At 42.9% G+C, this 17867-nt stretch overlaps 1 protein-coding gene across 2 annotated transcripts in view; it reads right to left on the bottom strand.

Annotated features, from left to right (window-relative positions):
• Positions 1 to 653: 653 nt before the first annotated feature.
• The window catches only part of arhgap32a (Rho GTPase activating protein 32a), a 24414-nt gene continuing 7200 nt past the window's right edge, over positions 654 to 17867 (bottom strand). Inside the window, exons 3-23 of one of the 2 annotated variants that reach the window (XM_017428351.3) lie at positions 16881 to 16986; positions 15579 to 15676; positions 15221 to 15305; positions 12031 to 12117; positions 11718 to 11855; positions 11531 to 11623; positions 10642 to 10764; positions 10422 to 10499; positions 9921 to 10002; positions 9671 to 9820; positions 8281 to 8383; positions 7439 to 7583; positions 6964 to 7046; positions 6615 to 6722; positions 6338 to 6483; positions 6039 to 6252; positions 4319 to 4470; positions 4100 to 4174; positions 3603 to 4001; positions 3339 to 3473; positions 654 to 3159 (exon numbers count right to left, since the gene is read on the bottom strand). In XM_017428351.3, coding sequence (XP_017283840.1) covers positions 938 to 3159; positions 3339 to 3473; positions 3603 to 4001; positions 4100 to 4174; positions 4319 to 4470; positions 6039 to 6252; positions 6338 to 6483; positions 6615 to 6722; positions 6964 to 7046; positions 7439 to 7583; positions 8281 to 8383; positions 9671 to 9820; positions 9921 to 10002; positions 10422 to 10499; positions 10642 to 10764; positions 11531 to 11623; positions 11718 to 11855; positions 12031 to 12117; positions 15221 to 15305; positions 15579 to 15676; positions 16881 to 16986 — 4822 coding nt within the window. In that variant the 3' untranslated portion in view covers positions 654 to 937. Of the gene's footprint in view, positions 3160 to 3338; positions 4002 to 4099; positions 4175 to 4318; positions 4471 to 6038; positions 6253 to 6337; positions 6484 to 6614; positions 6723 to 6963; positions 7047 to 7438; positions 7584 to 8280; positions 8384 to 9670; positions 9821 to 9920; positions 10003 to 10421; positions 10500 to 10641; positions 10765 to 11530; positions 11624 to 11717; positions 11856 to 12030; positions 12118 to 15220; positions 15306 to 15578; positions 15677 to 16880; positions 16987 to 17867 lie in introns of both variants that reach the window. The other variant, XM_017428348.3, reaches the window with a different exon arrangement.

Genomic DNA, 17867 nt, shown 5'->3' on the forward strand with positions numbered 1-17867 from the left:
GAAATAGCATCTTTCATGAATAAAACATCATGTTTTCTGTAAAACACCACATTGTTAAAAGTTCTCTACAAAGAGCGAAGAGGTTTTATTTTATGACAAAACTACAATGGTATATAAAATACACTTTTTCACCTAACAGCGGGAGCTGATTTGCATTCAGGTCTAGCATATTTCGCCACAATAGCATCGATTTGAACGGAAATCATAGCACTCGTTTAGACTGCATTAAACAATGTGTGATAAAGAAAACTTTGCAAATGGCCCCTGAAACGTTAGAACGCATGAAGTTATCCTCCATTTTTACCCCTCGAAAGTGCTATTTGAGCATATAACAATAATTCAGAGCAAGCTGTTTCTTACAGAAAAAAATAGAAGCTGTATGTCTCCATGTTCACCACGTTAAGACAACATGTTTCATCCTCAAAAGTGCTTGTTGAAGTCTGAGCAGACTACAAAACGAAATGTACAGTACATTGGCCACAAATTTGATGTAAGTTATTCATAGAAGTATAATACATTTTAAAAAAATGATAGTTTTACACATTCTTAAAGTTTTAAATCATACTAATAAAACAAATAATTTACCTTGTTGTCCCTTGTCATGTACTCTAAACATTAAGTAAAACATGTTAGCCGTCTTTTTTTAAGCATGCTTCTTATAGTTTCCACATTTTTAAATTTAAGACAATATCAGCATTCGTTTGTTCCCTTTGAGCTTTTACTGAAGCCACAAAACCAAAAATAAAAAAAGAAAGAAAGAAAAGGAAATCCAACAGTTTGCTCCCCAGCAGCAGCTTCGTTTAACACTTTTCATAGCAGCTCCTGAAGGTTAGAACAAAAACCCTTTCTACACAACAGTCCTGTTGGTGCAGCTGAGGATAAAGTGCAGCTCTCCTTTGGCCCCGACATGGAATCAGATAAAAAGCGGTGGTTGGAATCATTCGAAGACCCTGGCCTCTGATCTAAGTGCGGCGTGATAAAACGCCTCACGGCCCAGAACCGTGGACAGCAGTCTCTGTCCGCGGGGAGACATGCAGCTCTGCCCAGGTAAATATCCTGACACAGCTTTACTGGATCTTGTGGATTTAGGTCTGGGTGCAGCGTAATACCCCTCCATGTGGTCGTATTGTGTGGGCTTGACTTTAGTGCTTTGAGTCCGTCTGCTGAGCCGTGATGAAAAGGATTCCAGATGTTCAGCATCCAGAGGAGATTTGGTGTGATAATGATAATAGTGGCGATGTTCTCTGGTGCTCTGCGACCGGCCCGGTCTCCTGAGGATGCTGGGTTTCCCGACACCGGAGTAGCTGTTGGCAGCGTTGGTCATCATTAATCGTTCTTGGTCGTGACCTCGTGGATGGTAGCTGTCGTTGTGCTCAAAGGTCTTGAGGTTGGGGCAGCCTCTCTCTGGAAGTGACGGGACTTTGCGAAGCTGCTGCGAGGAGCCCTCTTTGATCGGGATCCGCCTCTGTTCCGCACCAGAGTGATGACCACGTCGCTGCCTGGTGACTTCGGGGTCTACGTGTCGAGCCCTTGGGGAGGTCTGGGATGTAACTACGGCAGTTTGGCCCTCTGTCCTGTCAGTGGAGAGGAGGTTGGCATTTCCAGGGTCTGACTTGCTTCTTGTATGTATAATGTCTCTGCTTCTAGCATCACTTGGTGAGACCGGGCTCTCGCAGGGAGACAAAGAAGGGTATGGGTTTGTAAGTCTGGGTTTACTCTCTTGTTTGATTGGTTGATACACAACTCTCTCAAAAACCTCTGCATCTGTAGCCTCGTAAACAACAGTGCCCCTGCTCTCTATGTAAAGCTCTCTGTTTCCAGGAGGGACACGTTGAGGAGAATAGTTATAGTAATCTGATTGTCCACTTTCCCTTGTGGAATGCACGGTGTAGGATTGATGGTGATGGATACCACTTTGACGGTGAGGATCTATGAAATAACGAGAGCCATCGGCTGTATTTATATCAGAATAGGGGCTGTATTGGTACTCAGCTCGAGTGTTCTCAAACTGTGGCCGTACAGGATTGAGGCCGGTCTGAATCAGCCTTCGATAGGGCTCCTCCGGGCTCGTTCTTGGTTTGACATAGAACATAGTGTCAGCTGGGAGGACTTCTGTGTCTGCCAACTCGTAGCGGCTTATCTGAGGAGCGTGGAAAGAGCGAGCCCTCCGGATTGCCGGATGCTTGACCCCTCTGTCCTCGGACCTCTGCCACTCCCCTTGTTGCCTGTGGAAGCCACCGATATGGTGCTCGTTTTTATGGTAGCGTCTGTATTGAGGTGATAATGGTTGCCTCAAACCTAAAGAGCTGTATCGGCCCTCAGAGGACTGCCTGTACAAGCCTTTAGGCTCAGAGAGTTGAGGCGGCAGAGCGCTGGACCGAGGGCAGTGAGGTGCAGGCGTTCGTCCTGCATGAATCGGCCGATTATGATGACGCTGATGGTGGTAACTGTAGACGTTCTCGTTCACACCGAGTGGTCTGTCTTCGTCTGGGTTGTAGCGATGGACTGAGGAGGTGTGCAACTGACGTGGAAAAACCTCCTCAACAGAGGCAGGCATCAGAGACTCTGATAGGACAGAGCGGAAATTATAAATATCTACGGAGTCTGTGTTGGCATATACAGGAGAGGTTGAAGGGCTTTTAGCCAAGCAGACAGGCTGAGAGGGAGTGGAAACTCCAACACTCTGATAAGTGTGCTCTTCTTGGTTGACATCTCCCGGGTCGTTGTCCTCTCGGTGGTCCCTCCCTTCTGCACTGCCTTCATCCAAGCTTCCCGAGCCCAGCGGGCTGACATTAGGAGTGAAATTGCACGCGCTTTCCTGGCCATCAGTGACCTCTGAGCAGAGGTGCGCAGGTAAGAAATGAACGGTATGAGGACAGCAGTGGGTCCCCGTGGGGCTTTGCGCTGAAGAGACGTAAGGGCCGCAGTACTCCTGAGGGTGCACTTGGAGATCCAGAGCAGAGGGTCGTGGCAGTCTGTCGTAGGTGTGAGGCGCTTCCTGTCTCTGGAAAACGTGCAGCGGGGTGTTGCTCCTTCTTTGGGAGGCACTGCTGGCCTTCTGGGCGGTTTCAGCCAGAGCCAAAGCCAACTTGCGTGCAGCACTCATCGAGGACGGTTGAGGAGGGAGAACAGACACTGAACTCATAAGTCTATCTGTTCCTGGGGAGGGATAAGACAAACAACGCTACAGTATGACAAGACAAACAAAGCTATGGTAAGACATGATGGGACAAAACACAGAAGCTTTTATAAGAAACTACAGAGTGCATTAATATTTAGATCCTAACTATATAGAACACAGTAGATATTGTGTGATGTTACGGAGAGGTGGCACTGACCTGGATCAGGCAGGTTTTGTGCCGACTGACTGCGGTCCGTCACGGCTGATGCCTGACTCGCTGTGCTGAGCGGACTGCAGCGCTGAAACACTGTTGCTCTTGGCTCATTTCCATCTGCCACTGGAGCCTCGCACACTTGAGGGGGGAAAGACAGCACGGGGGGCAGAGAAGCAGATGCAGTTTGAACATCTGCCAGCGTTTTAAAGGATTTCTTCCTCAGTTTGGGAGAAAGCTGCTTGGAGGTACCCTTTTTCCCACTTTTACCGAGAACTGGGCTGCCATCTGGAGAGTGTGAGCAGATGATGTTGTTGTTGTTGTTAGGAGAGGAGATGGGTTCTGATTCACTGGAACACCCTACGCTCCTCTTCCACTTATTTCCATCTCTGCCGTGTTGCAGGGCAGGAGTTGCTGATGCGGGGCTGCACTGAAAGGACATGGGGTCAAAGTCCAGCGTAGAGATGCCGGTAGCCGGCGGGAAAAGGTCAAGATCGTCCACTGATTGAAGCGGGGAAACACAAACTTTATCCAAATCGTTATTGCTCTCTTTCCCGGGGCGGGTTCTGTGGTCATCTCTACTTCTGGTATTGTGTTCGTCTCTGCTGATGCCAGAAACAGCTTCACTAGTTGAACGGGGTCTGAGGGGTCGGTAACCTGGAGGCTCTCCTGGGATGGAAAATGAAAAAAGTTTTAGTCCTGCAAAATACAGAAATCTAACCAGAGATTATCTGAAGTTTGGATTATTTGCAGTATTGAATAATTACCTTCTAAATTTTGCAAAGATGTAAGAGATTCTTCACTTTTGGTGGACCGCAATGTGCCGCCATCTCCTCGTCCGCCTGCAAATGTTTAAGCACATCTTGTTTTCAATTAATTACTGATTAAAAAGACACACAAGAATTCATTGACACATTGAAAAAGAATAAGCAGAGGTAGAGAAGCAGGATGTTTTCTGGCTGCATTAGCGGCAGCAGCGAGCTGACCTGGCAGTGCTATGCTCTTTATCTCATTCGGTTCGCTCGGGTGTCGTTTCAGTTTACGTTTGGACACAGAGTTGGACTTGCCCAGGTGGAAAAAGGACAGCCAGTTCCCCACGGGGGACTTCTTAGACCTAACAGGAGGCCGCTTGTTGCTGCTGCAACACAAGAAAGAAAAAAAAAATCATCTTTAATAAAACAAGTGCCCACATGTAGAAAGAAAAACAAAAAAAGCACCAAGTTTTCATTTTTTTCACATTATCCTTATCTTATTTTTAATAACTAACATCTTCAAAAAATATATATTACAGAAAATCTTCATTAGACAACATGTATGATATATTCAAATAAAAAATCACAAATCTTTTTTTAAATTTTTGTCTAGTCCTTTTTTTTTCTCGATCTACTGAGGCTTGTAAAGGCTTTCCCACATATTTAACTACAGTTTGCTCACATTTAACTATTCCCTGTAGGCATTTATAGAAGTTAGAGCTGTTTAGCATTTCTGTTTGGCAAAAAATTTTAAAAGACATTTTGAATTTTTCAAAACTACAAAAACGATTACCAGCTCATATTCACTTAGCAACCACAGCGTTTTAATCAGGTTTTGCTCAATAATGTTAAAGCTTACGTTCTCGTGTTTATTTGAAGGTTAACACGCTGGTAAATTAACTGTTTTTCACACACTAATAAGTTGATTGCTCAGTTTTCCAGTTAGCCTAACTAATTATGCACAAAGAACTGTAACTTCATCTGAGTAAAAGTGTGTAAACAATGTTTAAAGTAGCAGAAGGATTCATATATGAACAAATCTGGAGGCAATTGAGTAGTTTTGATTATTCTGACTTGTTTTGGATCTTAGCTTCTAGATGGGGTGGGCAACCCTGGTCCAGGAGGGCCACTATCCTCCATGTTTTACCTGTTTCCCTGCTCCAACACACCTGATTCAGTGGTTAAATCACCTCTTCATGTTCTGCAGACGCCTGTTAATCACACATTGATTCAAATCAGGTGTGTTGGAGCAGAGAAACAAGGAAAACATGCAGGATGGCGGCCCTCGAGGACCAGGGTTGCAGCTCCACACTCACCTGTTTTATTTTATCTGTAATCTGCACCTGTTTTACTCGTCCCTTTGTTTATATGCTTCTGCCTCCCTCCTGCTTGTATTTGGGTCCTTCCTTCAAGTCACCTTTCTGTTAGGATTTGAGTTGTTTAAGCTATTTATGAGTTTCTTTTGTACTGGGTTCATTGTTAAGTTTCCGTAGTTCTGTTATATTTCTTTTTTACCCTGTGTTTATAAGTTCTTGTGTAGTTTTGCTCCCTGCGTCCCCTGTCACATTCACTCACACTTCCTCATAATTCCCTTGTCAATCTGCCTCAACCACCCACACCTGTCCTTTATTTCTAATCAGTCACCTGTGTCTACTTACAAATCACCCTCTGCCTTTAAAGCCTGTTCGTCTTCCTCACTTACTCACTCATTCATAGTCGTACACATATGCTGTCTGGATTTTATCACGTGGGCTTCTCTTGGCCTCCTCCGTTTAAAAAAAAAAAAATCATTGTTTAGTCTTTGCTACCACATCAGCCCTTTTGGTTTTTGTTCTTTATTAAATAAGTTTTATTTTTGAGCTCCTTGTGCCAGTCAGCATTTTGGGTCCAAATCCTCTGCAAAACCCGACCCTCTCACTAAATGTGACAAAGTTGTGATAGTTAGGAGACCTACCTCTCCATCGGGAGTTCAATGACTGTGTGAAATTTGCCGAGGAGCGCTTCGGGTCCCTCCCCGACCTCGATGTAGTCACTGTGGGTGAGGCAGGGGGTGGTAGCGGGCGATCCGAGCTGCGCCTGAGTGCGAGCCTGAGCCTCCTCTAAAGACAGCAGCTTTGTGGATGGGGAGCAAACCATCAGGGACTTTGGTCTGGATATGGTGTTGTTACCTAAAGCAGATTTGGAGCACGTTAGAGAAGGATGGCGTCTGTCATACGGCCTTCTTTTTAATCCTTGCAAAAAAAAATGACCTACCACTGCTTTCTCTTAGCACGGCACTGAGTTTTGGGCTGAAGAGGGATTCAGTATTGTTGAGAATGAATTCCACCACCACCGACTGGATACGCACCTCCATGAACGCCGCCGTGCCACTGAAACAGGCCGACTCGATCTGTCTGGACCTGAAACGGAGAACAGCACGACCTATTTCATGCTCTGGACCACTGAGACGTAACCCAGTTCTCTTTGTCTCACACACACACACTAAAAGAAAACTATGCAATTTATGTGGTGCTATGATGGCACTGGTCACCTGAGGAGGTTTGGTGCCCAGACAATAGCAAGGTTTTTTGTGTGCATGTTAGTGATGGAGCTGAAGGTGGCCAGGCGGGAAAGGTGCCTCATGAGGAACTCCAGAGTCCTGTGGACATAAATTAATGCAAATGTTTAATAAATAGTCTTTTGTTAGTGATAAAACTTTCAAATATTCCTATCAGAGTGGCAAAGGCTGAATTTTGCAATTTAAGGGAGGGTATTTCCGTGGTGCAAATCAGAATCGCAACACAAAAGCATTTATGATTCTCTAATGTGACACATTTGTACCAAGAAATCACATTTTCACGTTCGGCCAGCAGGTGGCAGCAGTGAGCTGCAGATCTGACCTGTAATGCGGAGGGGGCAGCTGCTGAATGACATTGTGGATTTTGAGCAGCCTCTCCTCATCTGTGGCTGCAGACACGGCCTCCTGTGAGGGGAAACAGCGGACAAAGCACCATGTGGATGATAATCACAGCAGAGGGAGCCATCGGAACATCCCCACCCTCTTCTTCTCTTTCATAACAGCAGGCCACGTTTCAGCTCACTTAATCTGTAGTTTGGTTTGAGCCTGTCCGTGCCCTGCAGTTCCTAGAAAGCTCATCATAACGCAATGTCCTCATTTTGAGCTGCTCTTTAATATGAGATATCATTCTAAAAAAGTCATTTCTGTTGTTTTATTATCGCTGACTGACTGGGAAATCATTCACTGCAGCTCTTTCCTTCTCAGTACCTGACCCCCAACACTATGCCAGCTCCCTGAACTATTTTTATCCCACCAGGCATAAATCTGAGCTTCAGCTCCTCCGCCTCAATCCTTACTGAGAATCGATCGTAGAGCTGGTAGGTGAGCAGAGGGTTGGGCAGCTCTCTGAAGTACAGCTTGCACAGGGACCCCACCGAGTGGATATCCTGTCTGAAGACGTCTCTGCTCAGATCTGGAATCTGCTCCGAGTCGAACTCATGCCTATGTGCAGGCAGAGGGAAGGAAGGTGGAGAGACAGAACAACATCAGAGCTAGTGGGCTTTCTTCAGAATACAAATCATGTTTTTGTGGCTTAATTTTCTTCAATTCGGAACTCATTTAAGTCCCCAAATATGAAATCAAGCCAGTCGTGCATTTAATTTGTGAGATAAAATGAGTCAATGGGCTTTTATCTATGTTATGTAAAAAAAATAAAATTTCATATGCTGAAAGCCAAGTTTTTCATGTGATGCCTTTTGATTGGCTGTCAAAAACTATTAGGCTCATGTGCCTCTCAATGCAGCCTCTGATGGGAGTTTGTTTAACAAAATCCTTCTGGCAAGCATGAAATAGATCAGAGGATCGTAACAGACATTTAAATGTACCAGCACAGCATGAAGCAAATTGTACTTTATGGATTTTAAAAAAGCAGCTCAAAAACACTAAAAAAACCCACCAACATTCAAGTCTTGTAGAGCTGCATCCTCAGTTGCTTCGAGTGGGACTTTTTTTTTTTTTTTTTTTTCAATCACCGCTATGTAACGCACCAGCTCCGTCGCCATGAAATTCTACATCTCTCCTGACTTTACTCAGGCTGTTTAAAACATGCATTAAATGTTTAGAAAACAGACAAGTCTGTCAGTTCAAATACAGACTTTGTTTTCAGATCGTATCAAGTATGGAACAAGGGAAAAAAAACCTCAGTTTCTGGATATTGGAAGAAATCCCCGACAGTCTGTAGATTCCATCCACAACTCCGTTCTTCTCAATGAACTCGGCACAGCTTTTAACCACCTGTGGGACTGAAAAAAAAAAAAAAAAAAAGAAGTCAGCAACAAGCTTTAACTAAGCTTTTTTCATTGTGTCATTTCAAAGTAAAAATTCAGAGAAACTGAGAGCATTGCTTGTGGTTGTAAGCTCTGAGATGTCTTTAAATTTCCTCTAAATTTGTACATTTGTCTGTTTGAATTAGTCAGGATGCTAATCTGCAAGATACAGTAACTTTTCTCTCTTGTCCACAGAACAATATGCAAATGAGTCACATGGGGTATGAATTGGGCAAAAGCCTGAACTGCAAATAGGGAAACAGAATAACTTTCTTTGGTATGGACATCTGGCAGACTTTTTACATGCAAAAAAACATAAAATACACTAAAAGTAAAGAGCAAGTTTACAATTTTATTTAAATATTTTAAATAGAATTTTATGGTTATTTGCAAGTGTAAATAACAGCAGCAGCTGGCTGCTTTTAGCAGAAATTTCATAATATTTCTGCAGCAATAAAAATACTGCAAAACCTGACAGCTATGAATTCTTTAAGATTTGAGTTTTTTAGGATGACAGCAATCCCCTGTGGTCGTGGTCTTACCCAGACTAGCCGTTAGCTCATCAGTCTGGTCAAAAATAAACTGTTTTTCAAACTGAGTTCATTCCAAGAGCCACCTACAACAGGTAAGATATTTTCTGTTCATAACCTTTCTGCAGAACCCCACTTCAAAAAAGATCTGAACGTCTCCATAAAATTCGGTGTAACCTTCACTGCATCGACTCGTTGCAAACCACAAAAACTTGCACAAGATGGCACGCTCCATTTTTAATATCCAAGTACAAGCACAGAGGTTTATTTTGAGTTAATCTCAAACTACACAGACCATAATCTGTAAGTACTTCCAACTGCACCAAATGCTCATCCACTGTTTACCCCTTTGATTAAAGCACAGCGCCTTGTTGCTAAAGGGTAATTTTAAATGAACAAAAAGTGGTCACTTTATGATAACCTTTAATCAAAAATAGGTCAGAACTGTTTTTCATCATCATTATTTAAATACAATAAACATATATTTCATCTAAAAGCCTTTGCTTGGTTAAATGTTTGAGATTACAGTGAAATGAGTTTCATCGCTGTTTAAACAGCGTTTCAGCTGTTTAAACACAAGAAAAAATAGTTTGTGAATTTACTAAAACACTTATGTAGGAGCCTAGACTCACTGAGTGATTTCTTTTTACCGTTTTTGTCAGATTCAAATGCACTAAAAACTGCCAGAAGATAAAAAAAAAGAGGAAAATGTATTTTTAGGGAGATGTTTTACCCTCGTGTCCCGAGTTGTGAAGATGTTCCCCCAGGTCGCAGCCGAACACTCTCTCTCTGAGAATACCTCGCTGCCGGAGCTTCTGTGGCGGCGGACGCGACTTCATAAAGGACCTCAGGAACGTTACGAGCTTTCCGTGCTTCTTACACACTGATGCAAATCACACACACACAGTTAAAATCAATCCGACTCAAACTCTGGGAACAACTCTAGAGCGCACCGTCGGCCACGTACGCACACTAACGAGTACCTGGCTTCGGCACGGAGCTTTGAACACTTGGAGGAATCTTATCGTTTATGAGCTCAACGCAGTCACATGGGAAGAAACCGACCTGCAGAAAGACAGAAAAGAGACTCAACAAATTAAAGAACTTCATTATAAGAAACTCTGTTTATTATTTTGCTCTTTTTAAAGTTTAATTAACCAGGTCTAAATTTGTTTTGTATGCATTTCTCAAGTAACACTATACAAAATACCAACAGATTTAACTGTGTCTATCTTTATTTATGGTGACTCCAAAGGTTTGTCAGTTGTAGGTGGACATCCACCAGTTATTTTCTGAGAATTTCATTAAAATCTGTTCAGTGGTTCATGAGATATTTTGCTAACAGACAAAGAAACACACACATACAGGCAATTGCTGCACAATATTACTCAAAATGTAAAGCCAATAAGTACTTGACTGTAGATAAAACCCTTTTACAGCCTACTTTGTTCCATAAGATCTAATGTTTACGGCAGAAGTTGTACCTGAAAGCCGTGTTTTCCTCTCCACCAGCCCGTGTCCTCTTTGGGAGGCATGTCGATGACCGACACGATATCTCCAACCTAAACCGGAAAGATGAAAACACAGTTGGATCACAGCTTCTGTTCCAACAAAAACTAAATATACAATCAGAAGGTGCAGGAAGGAAAGGCATCGAGTGGGGGAAAAAGAAAGAGAGAATATGTTTCTCGCATATCTTTTTACCTCGAAGGTTAACTCGTCCGTGGCCTGGGCTGTGTATCGTTTGGTGACGTGGGCGGCGGCGATGGCGGGGACGTTGATGGAAGCTTCTTCAGACACCAGCAGATGGTTCCCCTTGTTGTCGATCTGCAAATAAAGACAACAGAGACGTGTTGTCTGATAACCCAGAGGCGGGGAGAGTGGGCTGCTCTCTAAAAGTGACTCAGGCGGGAAGCAGCGAGGAAACAATAAAACAGAAAGTTTCTTCTTTTCTTCATCAGTACTCGAGTTCTGCCTTCTTTTTTTTTTCTCCACCTGATACTGCATGAAACAAAGCTGGACCACTTTAAAGTGCTGTGTTACAGAATATGAAGGATTTTAAAATATCAGTTCATCACAAAGACGATATAAATTTATTTCAAGACAATGAAACTATAAACGAATACAAAAAAGCATTTATTGCAATCTGACTGATGTTTGTTTATGTGTCACACTACATTTTGCAGAATAAATTTATTGTGAGAATCCTACTAATAGGAGAAACTATGAAAATAAAAGATTCCAACTACTCAACCAGCAGTTTACATAATAAGCATTTATATAAACTGCTGGTTGAGTAGTTGGAATCTTTTATTACCTTTAGATATTTAAAAAAATATATATATTTTTTTTGTCTTTGCTAACCACCAGGGTGTAAAATTGTTATTTATGTGATATAAGTATGGGTGTTTGTATATAATACTTTTTTGTTAAATGGGGCAGACGTTATAAGATTTTTTTTTCTTCTTTCTGCTCCTTTTCATTTAATGAATTTGTGTTGTGTTGGATATTGTTTTGTTTTGGTGTTTTTATATTAAATGTTTTGTCTTTTAATTAAATGAAACGATATAAAAAAAAAACCCAAAACCGATACCTCCATCCATGTTAACACTGGACCACAGTTGATTTTGTTGTCCGCTATGGCTGAAAAGCGGGACAGGTAGTTTGCCAACATTGTAGTGACTGACTGAAGAGAGATACAAGAAAAGCGCAGCAGATGAATGATTATTCATGTCAACACGCCGTGCAGTTTGTGTTAGAGGTCATGCTGAACAGTTTACCTCAACGGTTTCCTTTAAGGTGTCGTATCGTGGAAGTTCGGCGAGTTGGGAGTAACGACGGTCATAGATACACAAGTGCAGGTGTTTGTCCAGCACCCGGAAGTCCTCGTACGATCGCTTCACCAACCAGTTTCGACCCTGACCAAACAAAAAAAAAACAACCTTCCTTCAATCTGTTTGAGTGGAAACCACATAAATGCAGAAACAAATAGCTGCGTCTATCTAAACAAAAACATAATAATCTAAGAACAGCTAAACAAAATTATTATTAAAATATTTATGATACTGATCAAATATACAACACTTTTGTCACCTGGCAAGTGATCTGGACCAGAAAGACGAGTTCTTTAGTGTCCAGCCCCGACTTTGGTCCTTCACTTTGCCCCTCTGCCAAAGCCAACTACGTAGGAAAATAAAAGAGAAACAGGATGTCGGGTAATGAGAAGGGAAATGGTATATAATTATTGGATGAGTATGATGTAAAAACTGGTACAGTATAGAAGAACAGCATCTTTATTAAAAAGAGAAAGAAAAACAGAGAAATTCAACAACGGGTCCAAAAACTGACTGACTGACTCATATATTGATCTATATTTTTCATGAATCCTTCCGTAATAAATGTACGAAAGATCTTGCCGGAGCTTGTAGCCAGTGGGAGTTCAACACATGCTTGTTTTGTTGCGGTAGTTTGGAAAAAATTTCTTTTTTAATTAATGCAAAATTTCTTTTTTAATTAATGCATTAATGCAGAACTGACTTCAAAGGCCTCCAAGCCGAGGGAAGTTCTGGTTATTTATAACTGTTAGCAACTCATCCAGATACACTGTTACACAACGTGCAGCGACCTAGTTACAGAAAACCAGACTGAAAAAAAAAAAAAACCCACCAGACTGAGAAATTTGTTCTTAGATGACGGAGAGGCTCAGGTTCACAGCTTTTATCAGTCCCAACTGAAAAGCTAAATTAGGCAATGAAAAGGTTCGAGAGGTCACGGGTTATGAGGATCATTGAGAGAACTGAAATTGTTTTTTAAAAAAAGGAAGCAAAACAGAAAAAAAAAACAATGTATAGCCATCACCTTTTTTATGAAGCTCAAACCTCTTTTCAAACAAAAAGCACAAACAGGATCCCAACCATTTGCACACAAAAAAAACACCAACATCATGTTATTTTTCTGCAGCTAACACAAAGCATGCTCATGTTACCTCCCACTAGGGCATCTCAGAAATCCATCTGCAGATGAAGTAAGGGGTCTCTCTTTGTGCGCAGGACCACAGGAAGCTCCTCCAGCTAGCCAAATCCTAACTGAGGGTCGAAGAGTTTAGACGCTGCTCCGTTCTCGCCTCTTTACTGTTCCCCCCGCCGCCTCACGGAAAAAAAAAAAGCTTCTTCCTTTTTTTTTTTTTTTGCAGAGCTTTGGACAATCACACGCTGATGCTCTATTATAACCAGAAAATATGAGCGAGGATGCTTCCCTCTGCCTCACCCCCCTTCCTGCCTCCCTCATTCGAGCTCCTCTCCCCCCTCCTCCCTGCCTCATCCTGTACTCCATCACCCTTCCCTCCCCCCTTCTTTCTTCTTTCTCCTTTCTCCGGTGACAAAAGGGGGTTTGCCGGGTAATGGGCTCAGCCGGCACACACCGATGTATAAGCTCATCCATCATGCTGCTGAGGAGCAGGACGGACAGATTACCCTCCATCATTTCAAAAAACGTTTTTTATACAGTCCCCCTTTCAAGGCGAGACTGGAGCTAATTTGGAGAGGAGTCAGTCAGACAGAGGCTGTCCACTGCTGTCCTTGCGTCGCTCTGCAGGCAGGACACTTGAGACCCGATCTCTGCTTACCGTCCTCCCTGCTACAGTCTGTGAATGCAGACATGCCCGACAAGAGCAATGAGAACAAAGGCCCACCGCCCAGATGAAGTCAAAGATGCACCACGTTGCACGGCGGCATGTGATCGACGTGCAGCTCTGCCTTCACACAATCCCCTTTCAGCTCACTTCAGCCCTAAATCTTTTTCCACATTCGCTGCTTTTATTCCCTGCATATTGCGAAAGAAGCCACCACAGCCATAGAATGAAGATTACTCAACTGAGTGAAAGCGTCCAGGGATTAAAGCACTGCAGCTAAGCTCATTAATGCAATATGGACAGATTCAGACAAACAATGAGCACCATGCACTGGTTGGGCTGTCACGAATAAGCCGGCACCTTTTGGTTGTGTAGAGATGGCTGACGCACTCTGCTGGTAAGCAAACAGAACTGCATCATGGTTAACACGGCAGCTAATGTCCACTTCCACCCATGACTGAACAACAGGACCTCAGAGCTTCTCCTTAAAGCTGCACTTTATTAAACACCACAAGTCTAAAGTAAAAGTTCAAATCATTTTAGTTGTTGTTGTTCAGTTTCATACCCCTATTACTGTAAAAATCTAACCCCAGCAAAGTAGAACGCTTATAAACATGATTTGTATTTGCAATACAGCAAAATTAGCAATGAATAAGAGGCATAAATTGACCACAAGCAGAAACATGTACAGAAAAAAAGGATGTTTGCCTGTTGAGAATTTGTAACATGTTAGGTAATCAGTGCTCACAGCAGAAGACGTGAACCAACAAGAGGAAATTAAAAAATGGTGTCAACACTAATACTGTCAGTCAGTTTGAATCAGATGATGAAAACGTAAATCCAAGTAGAAATTATGGAAACAGCTCCACTCTTTGCATTCATCAGTTCTATGTGTGTTTATAAAAAAACATGATCCTCCCTGCTCTTTTACAATAAGTAACAATTTTTGAGGAAAATTCTTGTTCAAGCTCTAAAATATGAAGCTTTGTTGTCTCTGAGAACAAAGGTTTTGCCACAAAAAATGAAAACCGGAAGGTAAATGTGATTTTCTGTGGATATTGCATCAAGTCACTTTGTAGTAAGGCTATTTAAAAGAATAAGTATTAAACTTTTTAAGACTGGCATCCTAACAGAGACGCTGCCACACAGGTAGAAGGAAGTCGGATAAGTAGGCGGCCCGTTTCAGCCACACAGACAAATGAACGTGGCCATGTGCAGCCCAGACCTCCTCCGAATGTGCTCAGAATAATCAGATGTCAGCGCAGCTTAAATGCATCAGTATTCTTTTTACTACTAAATACCAACTTGTTACTGACTTCACTCCAGAAAGCGTGTAAGTTTGAGGTGCAAATAAAGCCAAGTTCCCACGTCAGGTTTTTTTTTTGTCATGGCAGGATTTTACTTTAATGATTGTTATCTTCTCCAGTTCCTGAACAGAATCAGCTGCCTAACTCTTCTGACTGTGGCAGGTCAACACAACTAGAGAAAACATTGTACCGAAGGCAGACTGTTGAGAGATCTCTTGTGCTGCCACAGTGCAGTTTAAGAGAGAAGCGTTTCTAGAGCAACTCGCCAAAATGGCCACTGGACACGAGCCAAAGGGGCACAATTACGAAACATCATAACTCTCCGCAAAGTATTTTTAGAGCTCACCTGAACATTGCCAAAATCAACAGTCTCATAGTGGAAATGGGCACACTCTGCCAGCCTGGGGAAGTGACCTCTGGGGAACGTTAACCTAGAACACACACGGAACAGCAACTCATCAACAGTCGAGACACACTGACGCTGTGATGAAGAGAGGAGCGATGTGAAAGGAAGAAAAGGAAGGGAAAAGATCAGGCTTCATGTGTGAGAGCAGTGTTTGAGATTCACCCGGCTGACTCGTCTGCAAATGTTTGTGAGCTTCCTCGTTTCACCGGCCTAAATAAGAGCCCCCGGTTTGCACGGCTCCTATTCAGGTCAGCGAAACGCCTCCGAAAAAGCAGCAGCCACGTCAGTGAGCACCTACTTCTTCATGTTCTTGACCTTCATGCTCGCAGTGCTGACGCAGGAGCGCAGGAGGAGGGGCTCGGCCGCCGGATGATCCGTGACATCATCGCTCCTCACCTGCCAAACAGAAACGTCAGTAAACATCAGCCAATCGCAGGACATCTGATCAGAAAACAGTTGTGCAGCGGGGAAATACAAACTGTAAAATATAACTTTCAAACAAATCCCATCACTTTTCAGATAAAGCTCTCCTCCCTGGTTGTAACAATGTCTCAGCCGTATTGTACATAGTCTTATATTGTCATTTTGCTTGTGATAAACTGCGGCTTTTCGAACAATTGAATGCTTGAAATCAGAAGACCTGAGGTTTTTGGGGGGTTTTTTTTACCAATCTTTGCTAAATGCAGACATGTGATCTAAAACCAGATGTAGACAAAATGTTCTCCATCCACCTTTCCCAGGTTACGGGGAGCTGGTGCCTCTCCAACAGTCACTGTGTGAGAGACGGGGGACACCCTGGACATGTTGCAAGTCCATCACAGGGCCGCATGGAGACAAACGAGACAACCACCCATTCACACTCTCACTCGCACCTTGGGATAATTTAGAGTTACACAAAACATTCTCTTTTTGACTAAATAAACTCAGATTTTAGCTTGGGCATCTTTTCAACCCCAAAAGATTGTCTGATGTCGTCATTAATAGACTTAAATTTCAATTTTTATTTACTTTTAATTGTAGAGGTACATTTAATGATTACTTCCTGAAAGTTTCATAAAATCTATCCAGTGCTTCATGAGATGGTTTGATAACAGACACACACAGACACTGGCAAAGAACGTTATCGTCTCCTCTGCCTTTCACCAGCAGGTGATAATTAGACTTTATAAGAACTACATGCACTTGTCTGATTGCTGATAGCAGAAGGACGTCCTGTTTTTTTAAGTCAGTAAATGGAGTAGCAAACCATATGTTTGCAGCACCCCTTTAAAAACAATGGAGACGCTGGTCCACTGGTTAAGCGTCTACGGATGAGGGTAACAACAACACTGAAGTGGCTGTAAGCTGACATTATCAAACCACACCACCGTCAACTTAGGATGCAGATTTATAAATATTTACACTCTTTAACTGCTCAAACTGGCTCTCACATGACATGTGACCTCCGTGACATCACGTTGAAGTGACATCATTAACGTGAATCGCCTGAACAACCGAAGCAGCCTCGTGGAGGGAGGATGACACGTCTGTTCGGGGATGTACTTTCTTGCCTTAGCGATGAGTCAGTGTTATGCGTGTGTTTGTGCGTGTAGGCGTGTACCATGGCAGTGGATGTCTCTTGTGGTTGCTTCTCCTCTGGAGGATGGATGTTTGCAGCTTGAGGTAAGGCACCGACCTTGTCCAGGTCAGTCGACTGTAGCCCGTCGCTGCAGAAAGACGACAACAACCGCGGATTAAACAGATATAAACTCCTGTGACCTCCAGGCTGAAATTTTATAAATGAGGCGTGCGGCTTTGCGAAAATTCCACCAGATGGAGCAAGCGAGGGAGAAGTCATCAAGTGGCTTCAAATCATGACATTGCAGCAGTGTGGCCCAGAAAACCTGCTCCAAGTACAGCTGTGATTTCAGAATCACTCGCATCGTTTGTTTCAGTCAGCTTCCGGTACGAACAAATACACCTTTAAACCAGTCGGAAGCATATCGGCATCCTCAGCTGGATTAGAAAAAAAAACTGAAAGCTATGAGGTCTTTTATGCTCACTCAGTGCTCATCTATTCAGTGAGGCATAAAGACAATCCAGCCACAGGGAGTGCTTCACAAAACCTTCGCTTGAAATGTGACTCAGTGTATTCAGTGGAGTGGAGGGTGAGGCCCTTTCAGCCAAACTTTTATGAGCAACAAAGATGGAAGGGAGCTTAGATTTATTATAGTGATTCAGTCCGATGATATCAGTACGTACAACCTGGAACGCAGACACACACTGTCATTTATGTGATCTAAAATGACACAACGAACGACATAAATCTGAGAGGAAGACTATGAGAAAGACTATGAGTCTGTGAAGGTTGGAATAAATAGGACAGTTTGTCTCTTTGTTTCCCTCTAAGTGGGTCATTTTTTTTTTGCCAGCTGAAACCTGCACTGCTCCTGCTTTTACTCATGCAGCACCTCAGATGTAAATGTAAATGCACACATAAGCAGAAATAAGTCCACATCCAGCAACAGAAAAACACTCTTTCCTCTCAGTCTGCAGCTTAATGTCATCTCATGAGCCAGATGAGCTGAAATGAAGCGAAGAAGGTAAG

This window comes from Kryptolebias marmoratus, linkage group LG2 (assembly GCF_001649575.2).
Source record: "Kryptolebias marmoratus isolate JLee-2015 linkage group LG2, ASM164957v2, whole genome shotgun sequence".
Classification (NCBI taxonomy): Eukaryota; Metazoa; Chordata; class Actinopteri; order Cyprinodontiformes; family Rivulidae; genus Kryptolebias; species Kryptolebias marmoratus.